Source organism: Bombyx mandarina, chromosome 22 (assembly GCF_030267445.1).
Source record: "Bombyx mandarina strain Sakado chromosome 22, ASM3026744v2".
Taxonomy (NCBI): domain Eukaryota; kingdom Metazoa; phylum Arthropoda; class Insecta; order Lepidoptera; family Bombycidae; genus Bombyx; species Bombyx mandarina.
In genome coordinates this window covers 11,262,154-11,285,821 of record NC_143228.1, presented here as the reverse complement: position 1 = coordinate 11,285,821, position 23,668 = coordinate 11,262,154, and the positions used below count along the sequence as shown (strand labels likewise).

At 43.0% G+C, this 23,668-nt stretch overlaps 1 protein-coding gene across 50 annotated transcripts in view; it reads right to left on the bottom strand.

Moving 5' to 3' along the window:
- LOC114252100 (zonadhesin) overlaps positions 1-23,668 on the bottom strand; it is a 160,670-nt gene that overhangs the window by 115,490 nt on the left and 21,512 nt on the right. For 31 of the 50 annotated variants that reach the window (XM_089736897.1, XM_089736912.1, XM_089736904.1 and 28 more), the window contains one exon: positions 289-483. The exons of 3 other annotated variants lie outside the window; for them this stretch is intronic. In XM_089736897.1, coding sequence (XP_089593023.1) covers positions 289-483 — 195 coding nt within the window. Of the gene's footprint in view, positions 1-288; positions 484-5,286; positions 5,473-5,761; positions 5,957-6,391; positions 6,620-6,792; positions 6,991-7,060; positions 7,262-13,451; positions 13,641-13,857; positions 14,047-14,129; positions 14,178-15,430; positions 15,550-23,668 lie in introns of those variants that run through there. 16 more of the 50 variants (XM_089736898.1, XM_089736899.1, XM_089736905.1 and 13 more) reach the window with 16 other exon arrangements.

Here is a 23,668-nt window from a genome sequence, read left to right as displayed (position 1 = left end):
ATGTTTTTCGGTAAATATTGTAAGGCTGCTGACAGGATCCTCATAAGTCTTACCACCAGATTTTTGTAGGACAGAAATGTTGAAAAAGTGGCCCTAATTTACTTAACTTACTAATACTTTTAATATGAATGATCGACTGGTGGTTGGTGGATGGTAAAAGAGGTGGATGAGGAGAGTCGAAGACCGGGCTCAGTGATGTAATTTGGGACAGGCTTATGTCCAGCAGTGGACGACTGTGGACTGATGATGATGATGATGAATGAGCGATAAGCAACAACATATACGCACGAGGACAAGATTGTTCAGGAACACATAGGCCGTTTTCGTCGCGTAAGTATCCCTCTTTACAAATGCAACCTTTCTTGCAATTCTTAGGATTAATCTTAACGCAAGGTACGGGTCTGCCTAATTGTGTACAGTTTTTCGCATTACAACCGCCGTTTGTACAATCGGAATACACTTCATCGGGACCGCATATTGAAGCTAAAAAACAAACAATGAAATTTAATTAAGGCTTGGTCGAAAGCTAAGATTATTATTATTATTATTGAAGTAAAGCTTCTAATGAGACTTCTAACAAGGTTGCGTTACACGTTGAACGCTACCATACTAGAAAGAGACAGACCGACAGTGAATGCGTAGCACTCGAACGCATGCGCGTAGTAAACCTGTTACAGGCCAGCGCGAGCGTTAGCAACGAGTAGCGTCCAATATTTTAATCAAGTATTTAAAAAAAAATATATAATAATATTATTAGGAATCAGAAGAAAAACCATTAAAAAAATAACAATTAGCACACGTTTACAGAGACTTAAAACAATGACTCACGCACACCATGTCCACGACTACCTTCTCTCACGAACGCCGCCGATCGAATGAATGTTTAGAGCAAAGGCGTCGCTATTTATAGGCACTGTACCCTCAACATTATTATAAAATTCGTGTTTCCTAAATTAACACTTAAAGTCTTTGAAAGATGTTCTCTCAACGAATGTCAACCGACAAAGGCGCCGGTGACGGAGCTGCGTGGAGGTTTTATACCCTTTTTGTAGGGTATTCCTTACTCGGCCTCTCCTGACTGTGGTTCGTCCTCGACCACATAACTGGGGTCTACTCGTAACGATGATGCGGAAGCGTGCGAAAGATCTTGTTAGGTCCGCGCCTCCCGAAAGTTCGGCAGCCGTCCCAGCTCCAGTCTGCAACCACGATGTGAGGCTGCACCACGTGTGGCGGGCGTCCCGCTCGACCGTCCTGATAGATAATCCTGAAAATGCAGGCAGAGCGCATAAGTAGCTCAGCAGGACTACAAACTAACTACTCCGTGACTCTCTGCGTCGGGCTTAGTGGACCAAAGGCATCATAGTCCCCAACGAGTGAAGCAGCAGGCCACAGATCGAGCGACATCGCCCTCTGCGTCACTGCCAGTCGTACGGCACCGTGAAGTCGGCGGCTCGCGAGCATCACGTGCAGTGTGCACATAAGCAGCACGTGCGGTATGCACGCCAGAAACAGGAGAGCGCGCGCAGGTAGCGGCACGCGAGCAGTACGCGCAGTATGCACGCCTGAAGCAGGCGAGCGCGCGCAGCCAGCGGCACGCGAGCAGTACGCGCAGTATGCACGCCTGAAGCAGGCAAGCGCGCGCAGGTAGCGGCATGGGAGCAGTGCGCGCAGTAGCACAATCATTCTTAATGCGCATATTCCTGTTATTATCCAAGGGCCAGTGTGCGTCGCCCTTCGTTAAGTGTCTTCTGCATTTGGTTACCAGTGATCCCTGTAAAATGGTCCCAGACCCACTCGTACGAAGATCGTATTAAAAACGTACGAGTGCATTCCACACGCAGAGTGTATTCAAACGTGTGAAGCTTCCCGACACGCCGACCATACTCAAACGTGCCGAGGCTTCTCAATAGGCAAGCCTTGGCCGATTGTATTGAGGCATCTCACCGTGTAGAATCAATCACACGAGTGAGGGATACGTAAAATGGTCCCAGACCCACTCGTACGAAGATCGTATTAAAAACGTACGAGTGCATTCCACACGCAGAGCGTATTCAAACGTGTGAAGCTTCCCGACACGCCGACCATACTCAAACGTGCCGAGGCTTCTCAATACGCCAGCCTAGGCCGATTGTATTGAGGCATCTCACCGTGTAGAATTAATCACACGAGTGAGGGATACGTAAAATGGTCCCAGACCCACTCGTACGAAGATCGTATTAAAAACGTACGAGTGCATTCCACACGCAGAGCGTATTCAAACGTGTGAAGCTTCCCGACACGCCGACCACACTCAAACGTGCCGAGGCTTCTCAATACGCCAGCCTAGGCCGATTGTATTGAGGCATCTCACCGTGTAGAATTAATCACACGAGTGAGGGATACGTAAAATGGTCCCAGACCCACTCGTACGAAGATCGTATTAAAAACGTACGAGTGCATTCCACACGCAGAGCGTATTCAAACGTGTGAAGCTTCCCGACACGCCGACCATACTCAAACGTGCCGAGGCTTCTCAATAGGCAAGCCTTGGCCGATTGTATTGAGGTATCTCACCGTGTAGAATCAATCACACGAGTGAGGGATACGTAAAATGGTCCCAGACCCACTCGTACGAAGATCGTATTAAAAACGTACGAGTGCATTCCACACGCAGAGCGTATTCAAACGTGTGAAGCTTCCCGACACGCCGACCATACTCAAACGTGCCGAGGCTTCTCAATACGCCAGCCTAGGCCGATTGTATTGAGGCATCTCACCGTGTAGAATTAATCACACGAGTGAGGGATACGTAAAATGGTCCCAGACCCACTCGTACGAAGATCGTATTAAAAACGTACGAGTGCATTCCACACGCAGAGCGTATTCAAACGTGTGAAGCTTCCCGACACGCCGACCACATTCAAACGTGCCGAGGCTTCTCAAAACGCCAGCCTAGGCCGATTGTATTGAGGCATCTCACCGTGTAGAATTAATCACACGAGTGAGGGATACGTAAAATGGTCCCAGACCCACTCGTACGAAGATCGTATTAAAAACGTACGAGTGCATTCCACACGCAGAGCGTATTCAAACGTGTGAAGCTTCCCGACACGCCGACCATACTCAAACGTGCCGAGGCTTCTCAATACGCCAGCCTAGACCAATCGTATTGAGGCATCTCACCGTGACTCCGAGTGAGGGATACGTAACTAGAGAGCAATCATCTATAGCTCACCCTTCAGGTTCACCATAGGAATACGTATATTTGTGAACAATGATCATTATTAACTTTACTGACTCTCAAAGAAGGCAGCACATGTCTCAGGGGTCCACTCGCCCCGCCACGACACCATATATTGTGCAGCTGCTTGCGTAGTTTTGCCATAACTGCCGCTGAGCAGCCGAGGGGTATAGCGTCCACTGGGTAGAATTTCGACAACCTTATACGGGCCACGTATGCCGGAATCAAGTTTACCTGCCGACCGATATTACGCAGCTACCGGCACGTCACTTGCGTGCTACTGTCGCAGGAACCATCGAGGGGCCCGAGCTGGCGGCAATGCCCGTGAGGCACAATCCTCACCATTCGGTAAGGTCCATAGATTGCCGGATCTAGATTTCCTGTAGACTGAGTTATTACCAAAACAAGATTATCGACATTAAAAACGGCTGCTGCTCGTCGGTGCCCGTCCACGCGAGCATCATGTCGCTTTTCACTCCGTGGTACCAATTGATGAGCTCTACCTCGACCTAGTTCTCGACGAACTTCACGGCTCCAAGACACCTCAGTCATGACATCACTAATTAGCGTCCTCACCACAGGTGTGGTGGCGTCTTTTCTATCAGAAGCTGCAGGGTGGATGTCTGTTGTCTTGCATTTTGTGATGTTCATAATGAGCTGTAATCTCAAAAGTTGAATTGACAATTTTGCCAACATAGTCCCGAATTCACCTTCGGAAGTATGCAGTCAACCTCAAGTGTGACATTACGAGTCACTGGTGACTCAACTAGTGCCTGAACCCTATGAGGACTCGGCCTAACCTGACCTCCACTAAAAATGAAATCAAATCGCGGGTAGATTAGCGTTCACGGTTCTAATCTGAGGGCCCATTATGCCCCGTATCACTATTAACGTTTTATCAAAGCACTGGCGAGCGTAGACGCCTCAGAACCAGGGATACTAGATTCTACGTGGCCTTGTTGCGAACCAACGATATTCGACATGGGAGTCGTAACTGTCCGTAGAATATCGGTGGTCTGTTCAGCGTGCGCCTTATCGTTAGAACGTGTCGCGACAGGTTCTATCGTGCGCGAGCGCATCGTTCGTATCGCGATTCTGTCTATCATCTCTGTGATCGTGAAAGCATAATATCGTTTTCGATTACGAGAATCATCTCGAGACGGTCGCCTCCGTGTACTAGGAGTTTCAGTATGTCTCATTATCACAGTTAAAATTTGCAATCACACAAGAAAAATAACAAATAAAGTATGAAAGCATCAAAGTAAGCAGTCTTTGTAAAACAAAACGAAGTTCAGAGTTTTACGCTACTGTGGGCTATTTGAGTCCTTTATCCCACTTCTGATATTAGGAATCAGAAGAAAAACCATTTAAAAAAATAACAATTAGCACACGTTTACAGAGACTTAAAACAATGACTCACGCACACCATGTCCACGACTACCTTCTCTCACGAACGCCGCCGATCGAATGAATGTTTCGAGCAAAGGCGTCGCTATTTATAGGCACTGTACCCTCAACATTATTATAAAATTCGTGTTTCCTAAATTAACACTTAAAGTCTTTGAAAGATGTTCTCTCAACGAATGTCAACCGACAAATGCGCCGGTGACGGAGCTGCGTGGAGGTTTTATACCCTTTTTGTAGGGTATTCCTTACTATATATTTATTTTTCTAACTATAATTTAACATATTTAAAATATTAATGTTGAAGATTTCGCATCTATTATACACAGCATTCCCTATTATAAGAAGAATCTGATTAAAGGATAAAAAATTAAGAAAACCACATTACTACACATCGAAAAAGAAGTTTCACTTCATTCACGTGCACCAAGTGGCACACGCACCGTTTTTTTTTATTGGATGAAATTTCCAAAAGGTGTCTCAAATAAAAAAATATAGTATCCCAATGTTCAGAACGAAATGGTTGTAATTAATTGTAGCAACGGTGATGACGATAACGTTGTTATATATGTTGACAATATAAATGATAGTAACGTATCACGTTATTCCTTCTTAAAGTATTCGAGGCGATGATGATGTAACGACAATGTAAATCTACGTACGGCATTCGTTAGGAAGCACACATTTTCCGGTGTTTTCATCGAGATAATACCCATCTTTGCAATCACAGGCGTTGACACGGCAAGCTAAAGTACAAGCTTTTGTTTCATTTGCACCAATATCGGAGCATTTTCTGTTACAATTACTCCCACAACCGGCTCTTGCGTTAGGATCTCCTCCGCATGTTTCTATAAAGGATATTATATTGTTTTAGTTTATTTTATCATCCCTTGAACCTACTAGGTTTTTGTTCTGCATCATCCTTGCTTCGCTGGTAGAGGATGCCGATGGCATTAAGCTGGGCAATTTGTATTTGTGTCTGTGAAGTTTCATAGATAAATATTTCTGCATTTTTAAAACAAAGAACCTTAAGATTTCAGTTTTGTCCATATTGTGTTAAGATAGACAATAATTCCAAATTCCCCTGAAGGAAGGAATTATAAGCTTTGGGCTCTATTACAAATAACCTAGACTTACCACATTCTGACTGTGGTATACAGGATCCTACGTCATTTCTCAAGTACCCGTCGATACAGACACATCCCGGACCACCAGGACAACTACCGTCTTGAGTTTGCCCAGGGCAGCCTATTGCGAATCCGAGTTGAGAACAATTTTTTGCAGTGCATGTATCAAATGGGCATACTTCGTATCGTTCGTATTCTCCGCACTCTGTGAAGATTTTCATCGTTAAACATGCACCATTTGAAAACTGTGGTCTATTTTGCTTCCTGATTAAATAAAGGAAGAGGACTTCGTTGGAAATGAATTTATGAATAATACCGAGTTAAAATTTTTCGATTCCTCATCTTTTTGAAATCCAAACTTTTTAAAACCATCTAGGACAAACTAGACTTCTTCACTTTCAGTGTTATATTCATATACAGCTGTGCTCTTACTGCAAAAACTTTTTTCACTCCTTTTTTCAAGGACACTATAGCATCGACATTTCAGAGTTACATCGTGGGTGGCAAAAATTGTCTCAGAAGATTAAATGAACCCAATGATCCTAGGGGTAGGATGTTGCCGTGAATTTAATATAAAATGATGGGATAATCTCAAATTTATGTGTGCCTCGATATTTTATATTAATTCTCTTTAACTTACTACATCTTCCTTTTGATACACAAATGCCTTGTTTGTTTCTATAATAGCCAGGTATGCAACGACATGAACCCTCGCACTTTTGGCCACTTTTAGCGTCTGGAATATATTTTCCGTTTACGATACGTTGTTTGGGACAAGAGTATTTTATTTTAAGACTGTCGCACGTTTGTGGTGGGCAAGGCGCTGGACAGTTATCATATTCTTCATTTTCTCCAGTACACACCACAGCTAAATAAATAAAATATATATGCAAAAGATAAAAAGGCATCAGCCAATTTGAATTCAAATTTAATCAGTTTCGTATTCAGCTTTTAACTTTACTTATAAAATATTATACTAACAGTAGACAGGTCAGTGAACTGAAATTTAGTAACAGAATTTGTTAAGCTTTGATTACTTACGACATTCTTCTCTGGGAATACAAACATCTGTATTATTCCTGACGTAACCGTCAATACATCTACAGCCGGGCTCGCAACCTGGATCTCCGATTTTAGGCGACGGAATACAATTCACTGTGGCTGGGTCTATACCGCATATTCTTGGAGGACATGGGGCAGGACATAAATCGAATACCTCATTCTGATTACATTTGATTTCTAAAAAGAAATATCAACGTTCAACAACTTTTTTTTGTTATAAGCTTTTCATTGTTATAATTTTACATACTGCACTGTTTCTTCGTAACGCAAGTACCCTGTTCGTTACGATAATAATTGTCAGCACATCGACATCCCGGCTTGCATGCAGGATCCCCAGGCTTTGGTGGAGCAGCGCACCTTATCGTGCGTTCATCTACGCCACATACTCTGGGTGGACATGTTTTCGGGCATTCGTCGAATACTTCATTTGGTTTCGTACATTTCGAAGCTGAATCGATAATTAATTACATTTTTTTATTGGTTAGATGTGTGGACGAGTTCATGGGCCATCTGGTGTGGTTGGTTAAGTGGTTACCGGAGCCCTATACATCTAAAACGTAAATGCCGCCACCCACCTTGAGATATGAGTTCTAAGGTCTCAGTATAGTTACAACGGCTGCCCCACCGTTCAAACCGAAACGCATTACTGCTTGACGGCAGAAATAGGCAGGGTAGTGGTACCTACCTGAGTGGACTCACAAGACGTCCTACCACCAGTAATTACACAAATTATAATTTTGATTTTTATTACACGATGATATTCCTTCACTGTGGAAGTCAATCGTGAACATTTGTTAAGTACGTATTTTATTAGAAAAATCGGTACCTTGCCTGCGGGTTTCGAACACCGTTGTATCGTTCGAAATTTTTTTTTTTTTTTTTTTTTCCTACCTATGCTGATAGCCTTGAGAGGCTATTTCAGCTTCGCCCTAACGTTAGTAGGTGAGCTCGCGGGGCTCAACCGGAGAGTTGCTAACACTGACCCTAGCAAGAGCAGTGCTTCGCAGAATCTACCACCGGATCGGAAACGCGACCCACTGAGAAGATCCGGCGAGAAACTCAGTGGGCTGTGTCTATGGGTTAGTTCGCTCGTCGAACCCTTCGTCGCAAGCGACGGGTTCGACGAGGACGGTGACCGGTGCTTGTGGTGCCTAAAAGCACCGTTAATGGATCAGGAGGATCCGTAATGACGTGCTTTGGGTGACGTCGACGGTTTACCATTCGGTCTACTGGGTCGGGTATGTAATTTCCAGCGGCTACGATGAGAGGGTTCTCATGTCGTGCCGCCTTCTCAAAATGGCGCAGCGATGCCGACTGTAGATACTTACTAAGGGAGTCGAGCTCCAGGTCGTCGTGGAGATCCACATTCCTAAGGAACCAAGGCGCTCCGACGGCTATCCTGCAGAATCGTGATTGAATAACCTGAAGGGATTTCAAGTTGGTGCGGGCTGCGTGAGCGAACACTACGCTTGCATACGTCATGACGGGGCGTATACAAGTTTTGTAGAGAGTTACCTTATTTCGGAGGGACAGTTTGCTTCGACTACAAAGCATTGGATAGAGTCGTCCTAGAATAAACGCGGCGCGGTCGCGTACCGTTTTTATATGGGGACGGAATGTCATCCCTCTGTCGAGGGTGACGCCTAGATATTTGACCTTCGAGACCCACGGAATGGGCTGGCCAAAGAGAGTGATGGGACTAACGGCGGAGGTGTTTGCGCGCCTACTACGGAGTGGGATGCTCGAAGTGATGTTCGGAGGGCGACCCCTTTTGAAGAGCACCGCTGCGCTTTTCGTGGGGTTGATGTCTATTCGCCACTTCCGGAACCACTGTCCCAGGGTGGCTACTGCGATCTGGAGTCGCCGATGAAGCAGCGACATCTTCCTACACGAGTAGTAGATAGCCGTGTCGTCGGCGAAGAGCGCTAGATGGGTCTCCGGAGACCGGGGTATATCATTGATATACAAACTAAATAATAACGGGGAGAGCGCGGAGCCTTGCGGGACTCCGGCGGTCAGTTGACGGGGACGAGAACGAGTTCCCTCTACTCGATATCGAAACGAACGGTTCGACAAGAAGTCTCGTATGATGAGCACGAGTCTGTCTGGCACTCCCATGTTGTACAGTTTATAAATTAAACCGTTGTGCCAGACTTTGTCGAACGCCTTCGCGATGTCGAAGAAGAGGGCGCCGGTCGGGATTTGTTTACGCCTATTTAGTCCTATCAGAATGTGCTCCGTGAGGCGGTGCACTTGTTGTACGCACGAGTGTTTAGAGCGGAATCCGAACTGTTCGTCAATGAGAATTTTGTTCGCGGTAACAAAATCCCAGAGGCGTTTCCTAAGGAGCCGTTCGTAAATTTTTCCTATCGTCGAGAGGAGACTAATCGGACGGTAACTAGAAGTTTCGTTTGTCGGTTTGCCCGGCTTATGTATACCGATAACGTCCGCTTCTTTCCACACCGCGGGAAAGATGCAGTGCGTCATAGCGGCATTTAAAATTGTAGCCAACATTGCTATCAGTTGGACTGGCAAAAATTTTAGCGCGCGGTTGTGGATGCCGTCGGAGCCGGGTGCCTTCCTAGGTTGGAGGTTGTGGATCGCGTCTCTAACTTCGTCAGTGGTAATGGGGGGTAACGCGTCCGAGGGCGGCAGGGAAGCTCTGCGCTCGACCTCCCTGTCGACTAACTCGGTGTGTTCGGGGTCCGCGTGTTGAGTGCTGGTGGTGCACTGCTCTTGCAGTGCATCGGCCAGCAGCTCAGCCTTGTCATCGTCATCGAATGCCGGTGGTTGGCCTGAAGGGCGTATGAGGGGAGGCATAGTAGCGGTAGTTTCGGATTTGAGAGTCCTAGCTAGTCGCCAGTATGCTTGGTGGGAGGGCGCGAGTTGTTCTAGATAACTATGCCAATTATCGTTACGCGCGTCGCTTAAGCGGGAGTGGACTTCGCGTTGTAGACGACGCATCCGAATCCGGTTTGAATGCGTGGGAAGACGATCGTAGGCCCGGATTGCCGCGTTCCTAACTCTTAAGAGATTCCTAAGATCGGGGGACAGTCTGATGCGGTGGAAGCTGTCCTCCACATCGACTTCTTTTGAAGATCTAATGATCGCGGAAGAGATGTGATCGGTAATGATGTTTATGGATTCGACGGTGTCCTCGGGGGATGGATTCGAATCCGGGCCGCAAGGGAGGATTGGCGGAGCGGCGTCGGCTAGGCACGTGCCCAGCTTATTCCAATCCACCATGGTCCTCGTAACAGTGACTGGGTTGTGAGGGCGACCGAGCTGCATAACGACAGGTCGGTGGTCTGAGTCGAGCTCTGACATTGTTTCGATGGAACGTAAGCGCAGAGTTACGTTCCTAAGCAATGCCAGGTCTATAGTGCTCGGACGGAGCGCGATGTTATACGGATAACATGTTGGAGTTGGGGGACCGACTATTTCAAAGGTGAGGTCGTCTATAAACGCGTCGAGACGCCTACCGTTGACGTTTGTACGATGGCAGTTCCACCTAGTGTGGTGGCAATTTAGATCGCCTGCCAGGATGACAGAGTCTCCCATGCCGAACAGTGACTCGATGTCACTGCTCAGAAGGGGCTTGTCCGGGGGGAGATAAACGGATGCGATGACGATCGGCTGGTGTCCCGTCAGCGAGATACGGCACACTGACGCCTCGATATGTAAGAGCGAGGGAGTATCAAGAGGGACAACGTGCAGGGCCCGTCTATAGTAAATGGCAGTCCCGCCTTTGGAGGCGGTGAGTCTGTCATTCCTAACCATGACGTAGTTCGCGACTTTCGGGTCGCGACGCGAGGGCTTCAGACAGGTTTCCTGCACTAGTAGAATATCTACAAGATTATCGCGGAGGAATTCGAAAATTTGATCACGTTGCCGCGCGAGTCCGTTAGCATTGTAGAATGCTAACGTAAGGGAATACGGTTTTTCTCTACCTTTTTGCGCCATTGATTACCGGTAAAGATTTTTATAAAGTGCGGGACACGGACTCGTATACGTCCATGTGATCGAACGCGGCCGCGAGTCTCTGTTCGGGGGTTACCGACCTACGTATCGCGTCTGCGAACGATCGCAGACGGTCGAAGTTAACAGCGGTGACGAAGTCGCGCACGAGCGCGAAGTCGTTGACGGCAGAGGGTTGCGGGGGGCGGAACGCGGGCGCGGGGCGAGGTGCGAGCAGGGGCTGGGGCGCGGGGCGTGTCGCGAGCGGGGGCGGGGGTGCGGTTTGCGTTCCCGCCTTCGTATACGGCAGCGGCTTTTTCCACGCTGAAACCGTGGGAACTGCAGCCGGCACGAAGGCAGGTTTCGGCACTGAGGGTGCCGAAGTCTTTGGGCCGACGGTTCGCGGAGCTGGGAGGGTTGAACGCTTACGCGGAGCCCTAGGACATCCACGGTAGTTCGCGGGGTGCCCTTGCTTAAGGCATAGGACACAACTTGGGGGTTCGGTCGCGGTTTCCCTATCTCTAACGCAATCTAACGTAGCGTGATCGCCGAGGCACTTCACGAAGCGGGGACGCGCGTGGCAATTACGCGCCGAGTGGCCATATAGCTGGCATCTGTAGCACTGCCCGGGAGTGCCACGTTTATGGGGGGCTTCGATGGAGACCCCGGATAAGCCGCAAACTTTCGAGAGGCATGAAATTTTCTTTTTGGCCTCCGGGGTTGGCTCCAACGCGACAAGAATCATATTATAGGGCTGCTTGCCCCGCCCACTGTGCATCCGATGCACACTAACTATGGGGAGTGACTGAGCGATCAGATCCTCCTTAACGTAGTCGATGTCTAACTCCTTGGGGACTCCGCGTATTACTACGCGGAGCTCGCGGTCCTCCTGAAGAGCATAGGTGTGAAAACCTATGTTCTCCTTTCGGAGGTATGAAGAGAGGGCCCTATGGTCGCCCGGCGTTGCGACCTTTATCTGAATCCCATGCGCGACGTTACGCGCATGGGTGTAATTAATTTTGTTTGCCTGAAGGGCCTGGGATACTCGATTCCACGCTGTCTTCTCTTGAAGTATCAGCGGGGGCGGGGCAGCTACTTTAGGAGCGGGCGCGGGCTTGGGACGCGGCGGTGGGGTTACGCGGCGCGCGGAGTCCGACTCCGGTGTAACTACTACCTTCGGTCGAGAGGCGGGCGCGGATTTCGTTTGTTTTGTTGTGGAGCTCCGGGACTCCACGACGCGAGTACGTTTTTTACCGCGGGTAACCGTTTGGAACCCATCCGAGGTTCCGGGCTGAGGGCTGGGCGCGGATTCAAAGTCCATCTCCGATTCGGTATCGGAGCCTGAACTATTAGAGACAGAGCTATTAGAGACGATCGAGGTCGCGACGGACGAAGTCAGTGAGGCTGACGCAATAGACGCGGGCGCGGGGGTGGGGGTAGCGCTAGGCGCTATGTGAGCCGCATCGTCGGAACGTGCGCTCGAACTTAACGCGGCGGCGGGGGGCGCGCGGCGTGCCTCCGAGGCACGGTTGAAATACGCGGCGACGGACGCGGGGGGGGAGGGATTGCCACGAGAGGCCCTATAGCTGAGATACTCGGCCCTAATTGACGGGTACCTATCCCGGAGGAACCCGACAATGTCCCTAGCACTATCACTGTCGCACACAAAATCTTCGCTCATCTTCGGTCTTCTTGCCCGGGGGGGCGGCCCCGGGACTTTTGTTGAACTCGCCGAAAGGCGAGGCCCCGGATAGGATTTGTAACCCCCCTGTGCTGCAGGACAGCAAGGAGCAGGGGGGGGGAATGCCTATGCCGTGAAAACGGCAATCGGCGGGGAAAAGGAAAGGAACCCGCTCGGGCTGTATAGTGCTACAGCAGGCAGAATCGCGAGCGGGGGTCTAGTCTTGAAAAAGACTGTTGTTTTTGGGAAGGGTTAGGAAATCGCTAGCCTGTGAGTGCCACAGGAAGCTGAACGTAGCGATTGGTTTTGCCTTGAAAAAGGCAGTTGGTAAGGGTGGGTTCGCGGTTACAAAACTTTAGCGCACAAAAATGGACCTCGATACGCAGATCGCAAGCGACCAACGGATCGGCACGTCCGCACTACTGAATTGTACGCACGATGTATTCACGGTCACTACACTGTCGAGCACAACTGTGAGTTCAGAGACGCAGCAAGCGGGCCACGGATCGGAAAGCACGTCCGCGCACGACCGAGTCGTGAGCGAGAATGTCGTTCGATACGAATGCACCGGACGTCTTATCTTTTAGGTCACGACGACTTCGAAATCATGAAATCAACGAAATTCATCATCATTTCATGTAAAGCACATTTGAGGACTGAGATATTTTTATCTGTCGACCAGAAATAAAGATATCGATCGCGGTATAGTTTAAATTGAATCAACATTTTTGAGAAGATCCATTTTCAATAAGTACTAGAACAAATTGTCTTAAAATTAAAATAAATGTAAAGTCTCACTCAATATTACAATTAAGTTCGAAATTTCCCGTACAATAGTATCTTAACTTAATAACAAGAAAGACTAAAGAAACGATGACGAGGAAATAACAACAGGGAAATACGGAAAAAAAAAAACCAAGTATTTTGCGTCATAGTAATTCCCAGTTTATAGCAATTATATAATAGCAACAGGTAAATTATTTTTGCTTTTTATTCTTACGACATTCGTTTGGTAGGACACATATCCGTTTGATTTCATCAAAAACATATCCTTGTCTACAATCACAGCCATTAGCTTCACATATATCTGTTGAACATTTGATGGGCTTTTGATCATAGTTGCTACATAGATTGCCACAATTCAAACCGCAACCTCCACCTTCAGCGTTGGGATCTCCACGGCATGAAGCTATAGGAAAACGATGGAAAAGGATTCCGCATATTTATTTTATGAAGAGTTTAAAAAGGCAAAGTTGAAGGTGAAATATTATAGTTATAATTATTTTTTTCTTATAATCAACTTTATAATCAAAACAGTCATCCAAATTGTAGTATCTACGTTAAATTAATATTTATTTCTAGTATATTTAAAGAAAAAAAGGAATAAATAAGTAAAATACACTTACGGCATTCCCTAATTGGTATACAAATGCTGCTGTTATTCAATACGAATCCATTTTTACAAATACACTTAGGTTCGCTTGGGCATCCCCTTTCTGGATCAATATCTGCGCAGGGCACAGGATATCCTACTTCATCACAAGTTAAGGGTCTGCAGGCACCATCGGGGCAATCCGAAAATTCTTCATTTAAGCCTAAAAGTGTTGTACAAATGTAGTAGAAAGTAAAAATCTATGTAAAAATACAGATAGATAAGAAAGTATTTGATAAAACTCACCACAGTCATTTTCATTTGGATAATCATCCGAATCTTGTTCACATGTTTCTAAAAATTAGAAAATTGCTTTTTCTTTAATTAAAATTTTCAATTCAATAGCTGTGGTCACTATAATTCAAATCAATACTTCTAGCTTGTATTCAAGGTTTCTTACATGGCCATCTCACAGATAATAACTTTGTTATGAAGTTTATTCACGAATTTAAATTTTTATTCGTAAAATAAATAACTGCGCGAAATTATAGTCATTTCATAAAGATATTCCCGGAGTCAGTAGAGTACTGCTTTTAAAAAAAAAAAAAGATTAAGAGATTAATAGATTTTATTTAACCGATTTTTTTCAGTCTACAAATATGTACTCATAATTCAACTATTATTAACCCGTTAATGTCCATTTTAATTGCTATGCGAACGGTCCCACATACTTAGCTCAGTAAATAAAATTCAAATCTACCTATAAATTAATTTAGTAATTACAATAGTTGTGGTAGTCTTCAGATTAAACCGTAATATTGCTTTGGTGAAGCACAAATCGTGCAAAGTACAAGTCGTGCCTATATCATTCCCGTATCAACTCTCATGGTATTAATTACGGTATTGGGTATTATTTTTACCGGCTAGTTGGGAGAGACAGTGGGTTTATAATAACAGCACCCCAGTCTGTATTGAAAACTAATCGGAACTTATTATTTATCACTGAGGTCTTATAACATACATGTATAATGTAGAAATTAGATATCAATAATTTATTTTATTGGTGCATAGGGCGGACCAAAAAACACTGTCAAAAAAACGATTCCCAAATAAAATAAAAGGTGAACTATTATTTGAAATTCGTCGAAAGTTCCAGAACTTTACGACAATTTTTATTCACATTTTATAAATTTGAAATATTTGTTGTTATATCGGGATAGACATAGTTAATTTTTATGCAACGTAAATATTTTACTAAAATAATTAAAGGAGTGCCTTTTCTAAGCAAACATTTTTTGGGAGGGATTTTTTTATTTGATCACGAGGCATCTTGAGACAAAACACCAAAACTTTATTTTAGTGATTTATTTATTTAATTTCGTTAGTGGTCTTCTGTTGAGTCCTTTTTTTGTTACGCAATCTCGCTGCCTGATTTTTAGAATATAAATATGAAAAATTTCGGATATAAATATTAAACAACTTTTTTTAAAATAAAATAAAGAAATTAATTGCGAGATCTAAATTTGTGCTGCATGAGTATATATTTTTTCCGTTTTTTCTTGTTACACAATTTCGTAAGAAATTTATAATGCAAGTTAAATAAATACCTTCAGTAGAGTCTGCTAGAAGCACATTAGCAATACAGGCTACAAACAAGAACGTCTTTAACATTTTCACCAAAGAATGGTTTCTGAAGTGCTTATCAAGGCTATTCACTGTTTTATAGTCGCCGCTTATACAAGTTCGTGCACTTGTACAACTATATAAGTAAACATAATATGTTAAGGATGCTTTTGTAAATATTTAAATAAAAGAAAAATAACACTGTTTTTTTTTTTCGTTTTGCCATTTACATTTTGCCATTTACATTTTCATGTGAACCTTTTAAAGCATTTTAAGCCATTTTCTTTAATTTAAACATATTTTAAGTTAACATGATCGTTTGAATCGGTTGAAAATTTGTTAATTTGTTTCAATTACAGGAAACGTTCGCTGTCACATCGTTCTTGAATTGACTCGTATATCGAATTATTTTTTCTTTGTTATTGGGATATCAATAATGTTTTAACTCCCTTAGAAGACTTGCTCTTTAAAAATAATGCATCAATTCTACATTTTTAATTTTTAGAGGTAAATCCTGATGTAAGAAAAAATAATAATGTAATTAATATAGATAGTTGGAGCTCACCTTCAACTCACATACCTGTTGACTTTATTTATATGTCTGGTCCCCGTTTTTCATTATTTGTATAACTGTTTTTCTTTATAATTTATTTACGAGTTTTCATTAAATGTGTTTACTGCACTAATAATTAAAAAAAAAACTCAAGGTGGATTAAATACATTCCATTTACTTACGATCATGATAATACTCAAAACCAAAGGCGTAAATAAGCATGCTTTCGTAAAACACATAGCAACAATGAATTTCCCAAAAAATATGAGGATACATATGTCTGAGTTGAGGAAAGCCGTGAACATCACTACAATAGTTTTAAAACCGGATGACCTCTAAAATTTAAGACGATTGGCTTTAAAATATGCGCATGAGGTAATAAAATCCTTAATTCAGATGTTAACTTTTTATAGATGACAAGCTTCGTCCGCGCGTCCAAGAAGAAGTGTAAGTATTTTTTAGATAATAAAACAGTTGCCCGTGGGAATGAGATGTTTTTTCGGGATAAAAAATTATGTCATTCCGTCGTTTCATGTCAATGTGCAAGATGGACAAAGAAACAAACACTCCACGCTCATAATATTAAGCATAGAGACAAATCGTATATGATCACGATTTTCATTAGTGAAGGTACGACAAAGAAGAATAAGAAGAATGAATATCCGATTTGATTATGAAGCATCGGAAATGCGATTTACCAAGAATGGACTTTTCAATTAGATTTAATTTTTCAATAATAGATCAAATACTATATTTATGTGCATATAGAAATAAAAAAAATCTTTCTAGACTGCAAAAATTTAATTCGAAGAATGCCTTTCTATGAGACCACAGACAGCTGGCGAGGCACTATTCTATTTTTCCGTAGATCTGTTTGAAAGATAGACCAGCTAGCTACTCGTGCAATACTCTAGACATTTCGTCTTCATACGGCTTCCTACTGTTTTGGCGTCTATGGGCTGCGACAATTATTAAACAAAAGGCTATTCACGAGTTCGTGTGTCCAACTGCAGCATTATGAAAAAGTTAGGTCTTATCACCTAATTTATGTTTGTATTTCTTATATACTTGTGGTATCAAAATATATTTAAAGTATATTTAATTCAATATCGACAGTAAGGTTTGCAATTAAATCAAAATGTTGCAAAAGCAACGCAATTACGTAATGTTACATAATTCCTTGTTTAATTAGTCCAAAAACGACCACGCTTTTGAGGTAATTAACAATTAATTTATGGATAACGTGTGTTCATTTTATTGCGCTTTTTTATGTGTAACACTAAAATGACGCACGTCACGATCTTTGTTTTTTATTAAGGTCTTATTTTTATATATCTTATGTTTGTGACTTTCTAATAATAATAATAATATTAACTGTCTACGCATTCTTTAGGTGGTGTAGTTGAGATGTTGTATGCTTCTGATTTTCGTTAGCATTTTACTGACGATTTTATCATAATACTATTGTAAATAGGAATTTAGTTAGTCACGAATATTTTTCGTCCTGGGTACGACGTTAAACTTCCTAGTTGCCAACCCGCATCCCCAGCGTGGTGACTTAAGGGCACAAACATCCCAATGACAGGACAGAAAATGCTACGGCCCCCAGTACCCGGCAGCTCTACTACTTCTGGCCACGGTGGCGGTCACGGTAACGGTAGGGCAGGTGGTGCGAAGAATCCGCGGTCGGCAGGCCACCATAAACAACTGACCATTGGCACGATTAACACCCGGACTTTGAGACGAAATGAGGATGTGGAAGAGCTGGAAGTAGAATTGAGGTCCATTAAATGGCATATCCTTGGGCTTTCGGAGGTCCGTAGAGAGGGTGAGGACACCGTCATCCTCGTTTCGTTAGTGCGCACGGCGGGACGTCGTTGGATGCGGAAGGCGGAGGACCGCATTATGTGGAAGGCATTGGGGAAGGCCTATGTCCAGCAGGGGGCAGATAAAGGCGGATAAAAGATGATGATGATGACGAATATTTTCGAAATTCAGTAAGAAGTGTAAGCAGGATTCGTTGCTCTAAGGATTTTTTAACACCTATTGAAAAAACTATATAGTTCTGTTGGCCTGCATAGCTTTGGTTTCACCGTCCCTTTTGTTTCTGCAGTAAAACAATAGCACAACCAAACACGTATTACACCTTACTCTACATGTGCTTTGTTTTTTGAGGCTGTGTTCAAATAGATGGAATTTACATTGTTTTAGTATCTATAGTCTTCACTAAGCATATAACACCTTTTGAGTTATGAGTTGGATCCTTCTGAATGATGCACATTATATTTTAATAATAATTTAAGTAATATGTGCAATGAATTGCGTGTAACGTGTTATTAAAATGAAATGATGTTTTTATTTATTGATTATCAAATTGCTATATAAAAGCCAATTCCAAGTAAACAATAATATTTTTCTGCAATTTATGTAGCTTACTTTTAATTTGAATTTTATTTTATAATTTAATTAAAATTATGAAAATAGTATATTTTAGTCATTTTACCAGTGGATATCCGCTGTGTTTCCTATAATCTGAAATGGTAGAAAAATATGTCTTATTTATTTATTTTTTATTAATGAATGAAGGATTGCTGTTGGCCCGGAGGCCTTTCCAGTTTCACCAAGACAGGTGGGCGAGCAAAGGCTCACCAGGAGAGGTGGGATTGGCTATCAGCTGCCCGAGCGTCCAAGCTAACCTAACCTAACCTAAACTGCTCAAGAGCACCTGCTTCCAGAATGAATCTACTAGCGGATCGGAATCGCGACCCGCTTAGAAGATCCGGCGAGAAGCTCACTGTCATTGGTTAGTTTGCACGTCTATATATATCTTCTCTATAATGTATATACCAAATAGAAATATAAACAGTAAAAAAAATTTAAAAACTCGTTCGAAAACAGAAATTTTATTACTGCTCGAAAATGACATAAACCGTAACGTATCTTATCAGTACTTTGAAAAACAGCTATGTAGGTGAAAACTTAATGACATTTCTTTTAAAACCGCATATTAATTTCTTGGTTAAATAAGTCATCTATCGTTTTTAAGGCCACGGTAGTTTATGAGAAATATAATCTCGGATTAGTTCAAATTGAAAAAAAATATCCTTCTAAATAGTATTTCTTAGATTTTACTTCTGAAAAACCAATTTAACTTAGAACTGACGCTCATGCTGTAACGCTAGAAAAATTGAATTTAATTTTTTTTTAGAAATTAACGCCATCTAGCGTATACGTGGCGCAGTGTGGAGAAATAAAATAATTTTAAAACACTAAGTAGTTCTCTCACTCGACGCTGCATGACGTGACTGTGCGATCTTGTCTATAGTTCGAAGGTGAGATTGGCACAGCACTATTAGGCATAATCTTCGAGAACCATCAGACTATTGCTATAAAACGACAAGTCACTTTGTCTGAGTCCTTTTTCGATCAACATCCCTCGAGCTGCAGTGAAAGCTTTGTTACGCATTTACCTGAGTCAATTAAACAGTTCCTTGGTGTCTTATATTAAACCAGGGTAAGTGTTTCATAATTTATTCTCCACACTGTGTCCACAAACTATAACTAATTAGAAGCTAACACTACTTTGTCTTATCGTGTAGGTCCTAATAACTAGTACATTATATGTACATCAGTTAGGGTGCGGAGAGTGACTTTTAGATCACCTTCGAGATCCCGCAGTACCTTTCTGCGTGGACGCTGCCGGAAGCGAGGTACTCTGGCTAGGCGATCCAAGAAAGAGTACTTGACTACGGTAGACCAAGAACACACCTGCATACCCAGCGTTGCTCGGATCCATCAACCCCAGTTGCTGGGAAGCAATCCGGTGAACCTTCATCGTCCGTTTGTTAACTAAACTGGTGAAACCGTCATTATTTCTAGTAATTTAATTTTAGACTAATTTCGTTGATAACTTTCTCGTGTGTTCGGTGTACCTACCGACACACATGTAATATTGTACCTGACCACTAATTTAATCTTTGTGAACTATTATAACAATTGTATCCGTGTTATTTAAATAGAATAAACACTGCTTTGTTATATTGTAATTGTTTTCATTTATTGGTGTGAATCTCCCAGAGCGATAAGTGGTGGCGCCCTGAGATCCTCCTCACAGTCTCCTGTTCACCGGTTGTCTACCGGTGGTGACGTGTCTAGAAGTGGTGCAACTCGGCCCCGTGTCTCTCGACCCGTAGACCACCTTTTGGGGAGTGACGCGACTGGGCCTCATGTAACATCAGCATACCAGGGACACCCTTAGACACAGACACGTTATAATGCGACAATTTATTAAGTAGTAAAATAGACCCATGATATGTATCATCTAATATATAAAATTCTCGTGTCACAGTTTTCGTTGCCATACTCCTCCGAAACGGCTTGACCGATTTTGATGAAATTTTTTGTGCTTATCCGGTATCTATGAGAGTCGGCCAACATCTATTTTTCATCCCCCTAAATGTGAGGGGTAGTCCACCCCAAAATTTTTTTTTTTAGACAAAAATTTTAATTTCTATTTTTTTATGATACAACATACAAAAATACATACAATCCTCAATTTTCACTCTTCTACGATCAACCCTTATTTTTTAATAGCCATTTTAGTAATTTAATCATTTTTCCTCTCCGGTCGAAAACTGATCAATCGTCATTTAATTAGTTATCCCCGCCAGATGTCTACAGGTGTCACTTCTGACCCAGTAAACAGCACGGAGTAGGGACGTTACCTCTACAGTTTTCGGCTATTATTAGTGTTTATGCTTCAAGCGTAGTAGTTAAACATTTTTAGTTCATCGCCTTGCATGTCACATGGAAAATCTACAAAAAAAATCCCTAAAGATTTCACTAACGATACAATCACAAATGTCGACGGATATCCAATATATCGCTGAAGGAATCCAGATAATGGCGGACAATCATTTATTAAAAACATCAGCAACACAGACATTGATATTGACAATCGTTAGGTCGTGCCATATTCACCCCTGCTGAGCAAAACATACAATGCTCATATTAATGTTGAGTTCTGCAGTTCTGTGAAAAGCATCAAATACATTTGCAATTATGTCCAAAAAGGCAGTGACATGGCGGTGCTTAGAGTGGAAAATATGAATGTACCATGGCACACAAACATTCGCTTGAGGCGTTGAACAGGACATTGAAAGATATTAAAAACAACGACAAACTATTTGGTGGCACTCGGTTAGTCCTTTCAGGTGACTTTAGACAAACACTTCCCGTCATTCCACGTTCAACATACGCTGGTGAAATCAACGCCTGCTTAAAATCATCGACATTGTGCCGTAATGTTGAAATAGTACAGCTGAAAGTAAATATGCGCGTTCAAATGCTTCAAGATCCATCCGCTGAAACATTCTCAAAACAACTCTTAAATATCGGCGATGGAAAAATCATAATAGCTGAAACTGGATACATAAAATTAGCGAATGATTTCTGCACTATCATTGATTTGCAAGATGCTCTCATTGAACAAATATTTCTCGATGTACACACGAATTACATAAATCTCGAGTGGCTTGCAGAAAGAGCAATGTTAGCTGCAAAAAATTTGGACGTTGACATTTTAAATCTGAAGATAACACAGTTATTGCCAGGGGACTTGGTATCATATAAATCTATTGATACAGTTTGCGATGACACTGAATCTGTAAATTTTCCAACAGAGTTTTTGAACTCACTGGATTTGCCAGGCACGCCACTTACAATTGAAGGTTGGATCTCCAATTATTGCTTCGTAATTTGAACCCGCCACGGTTATGCAACGGTACGCGATTAGTCATTAAAAAAAGAATGAAAAAAGTTATCGAAGGCACCATTATAAATGGCAAGTTTCGAGGTGAAAATATATTGATACCACGAATACCTATTATACCCACAGATGTGCCAATTCAATTTAAGCGTATTCAATTTACGATTAGATTGGCATTTGCAATGACTATTAATAAATCCCAAGGCCAAACAATGTCTGTTTGTGGCTTAGATTTGAGCACACCATGTTTTTCACACGGACAATTATACGTTGCATGCTCTCGAGTGGGTAAACCATCAAGTTTGTTTGTATTAATTATTATTAACTGTTACGTGTAAATGTTTTTCAAGGTTAATAAATAAATTATTATTATTATTATTAATAAATAAATTATTATTATTAATAAATAAATTATTATTATTATTAATAAATAAATTATTATTATTATTATTATTAGCTAAAGACGGGCTAACAAAAAATATTGTTCACGCTGCAGCATTAAGAGATTATTATTATGTAATGAATTAATTATATATATAATTATTACTTTTAATAAATTAAAACAATTAATGTTTGGTGTTTTGTTATTTTTAAACAACATTCCCTCATCGTTCACAGCGCTCCAGGCCTTTTTCACTCATATTCCACATTCTTATACACTTCCAATAAGTTAGTCATTTTTTTTCTACACTAGAAATTCTCTAGAAATCTTATATATGGCAAGACAACGTTTGCCGGGTCAGCTAGTTAGAATATAATATTAGACTTCAAATACTGTCACACACAATCAAATACTGCCTAAATATTAAATTGTTTTGTATTCAATTGTCACGCTCCATCTAGTGAATTCTAGTATATAGTATAACTTTTTTTTATTTCTTAGATGGTTGGACGAGCTCACAGCACACCTGGTATTAAGTGGTTACTGGAGCCCATAGACATCTACAACGTCAATGCGCCACCCACCTTCAGATTCTAAGTTCTAAGGTCTCAGTATAGTTACAACGGCTGCCCCACCCTTCAAACAGAAACGCATTCCTGCTTCACGGCAGAAATAGACAGGGCGGTGGTACCCACCCGTGCGGACTCACAAGAGGTCCTACCATCAGTAATTACGCAAATTATAATTTTGCGGGTTGGATTTTTATTACACGATGTTATTCCTTCACCGTGGAAGTCAATCGTGAACATTTCTTAAGTTCTTTTTTTTTTTTCCACAGGAGAAAATCGCCGGATCCTCATCCGCGCAGCGGGTGGGGTATGTGGAAGTTGAACCTCACTAAAAACTCCTGCCGCTCACAGCCGGCGCCCTACCCCGGACCGGGCCGGAGCCCAGTCGGAGCTATTAAGACGGCGGGACAGGGCTTACGCAGAGCATATTACATCCATCCCGTCGTCCCCCAGAGGCCGGACCAGCGGTCGCCAACGAAACAGCCACCGGTTGCCACGGTCGACGGGCCGGGGGCCCACCTTGAAGGCGCAACGCTGCACCTTCCCCCAGAGCGGTCGGAGGAACGCGGTCTACCATCACCCGGCTTCCTATTACGGGCGTGGTGTAAATCACCTCTCCCCACGGTTGGGTCCCTCCCCGCATAAACGGGTGGAGCCCAAAGCTCTTAGGGGGCCAGGTAATGGATGGGACCCCGGTCCCGACCCCCTGCTCGGCGGCGGCGGATTTCTGCGTAGTGAGGAGAGCTTTGCCTCACCCGCCCCGCCGCCCCCTTCTGCGAGACGGTGCACTCGCAGAAGTCGAGTGACAGGACTGTAGTATTTTCTAAAGTTTTGGGAGGTTAACGGCAAAGGGAATATCTTCGACCGAACGGGTGAAATTGCTCGGGACATCGACGATCGATATGTTCGAGTACTATCTAGTCGTCGCGTCCCCTTGCAAAGGCGTGGGAC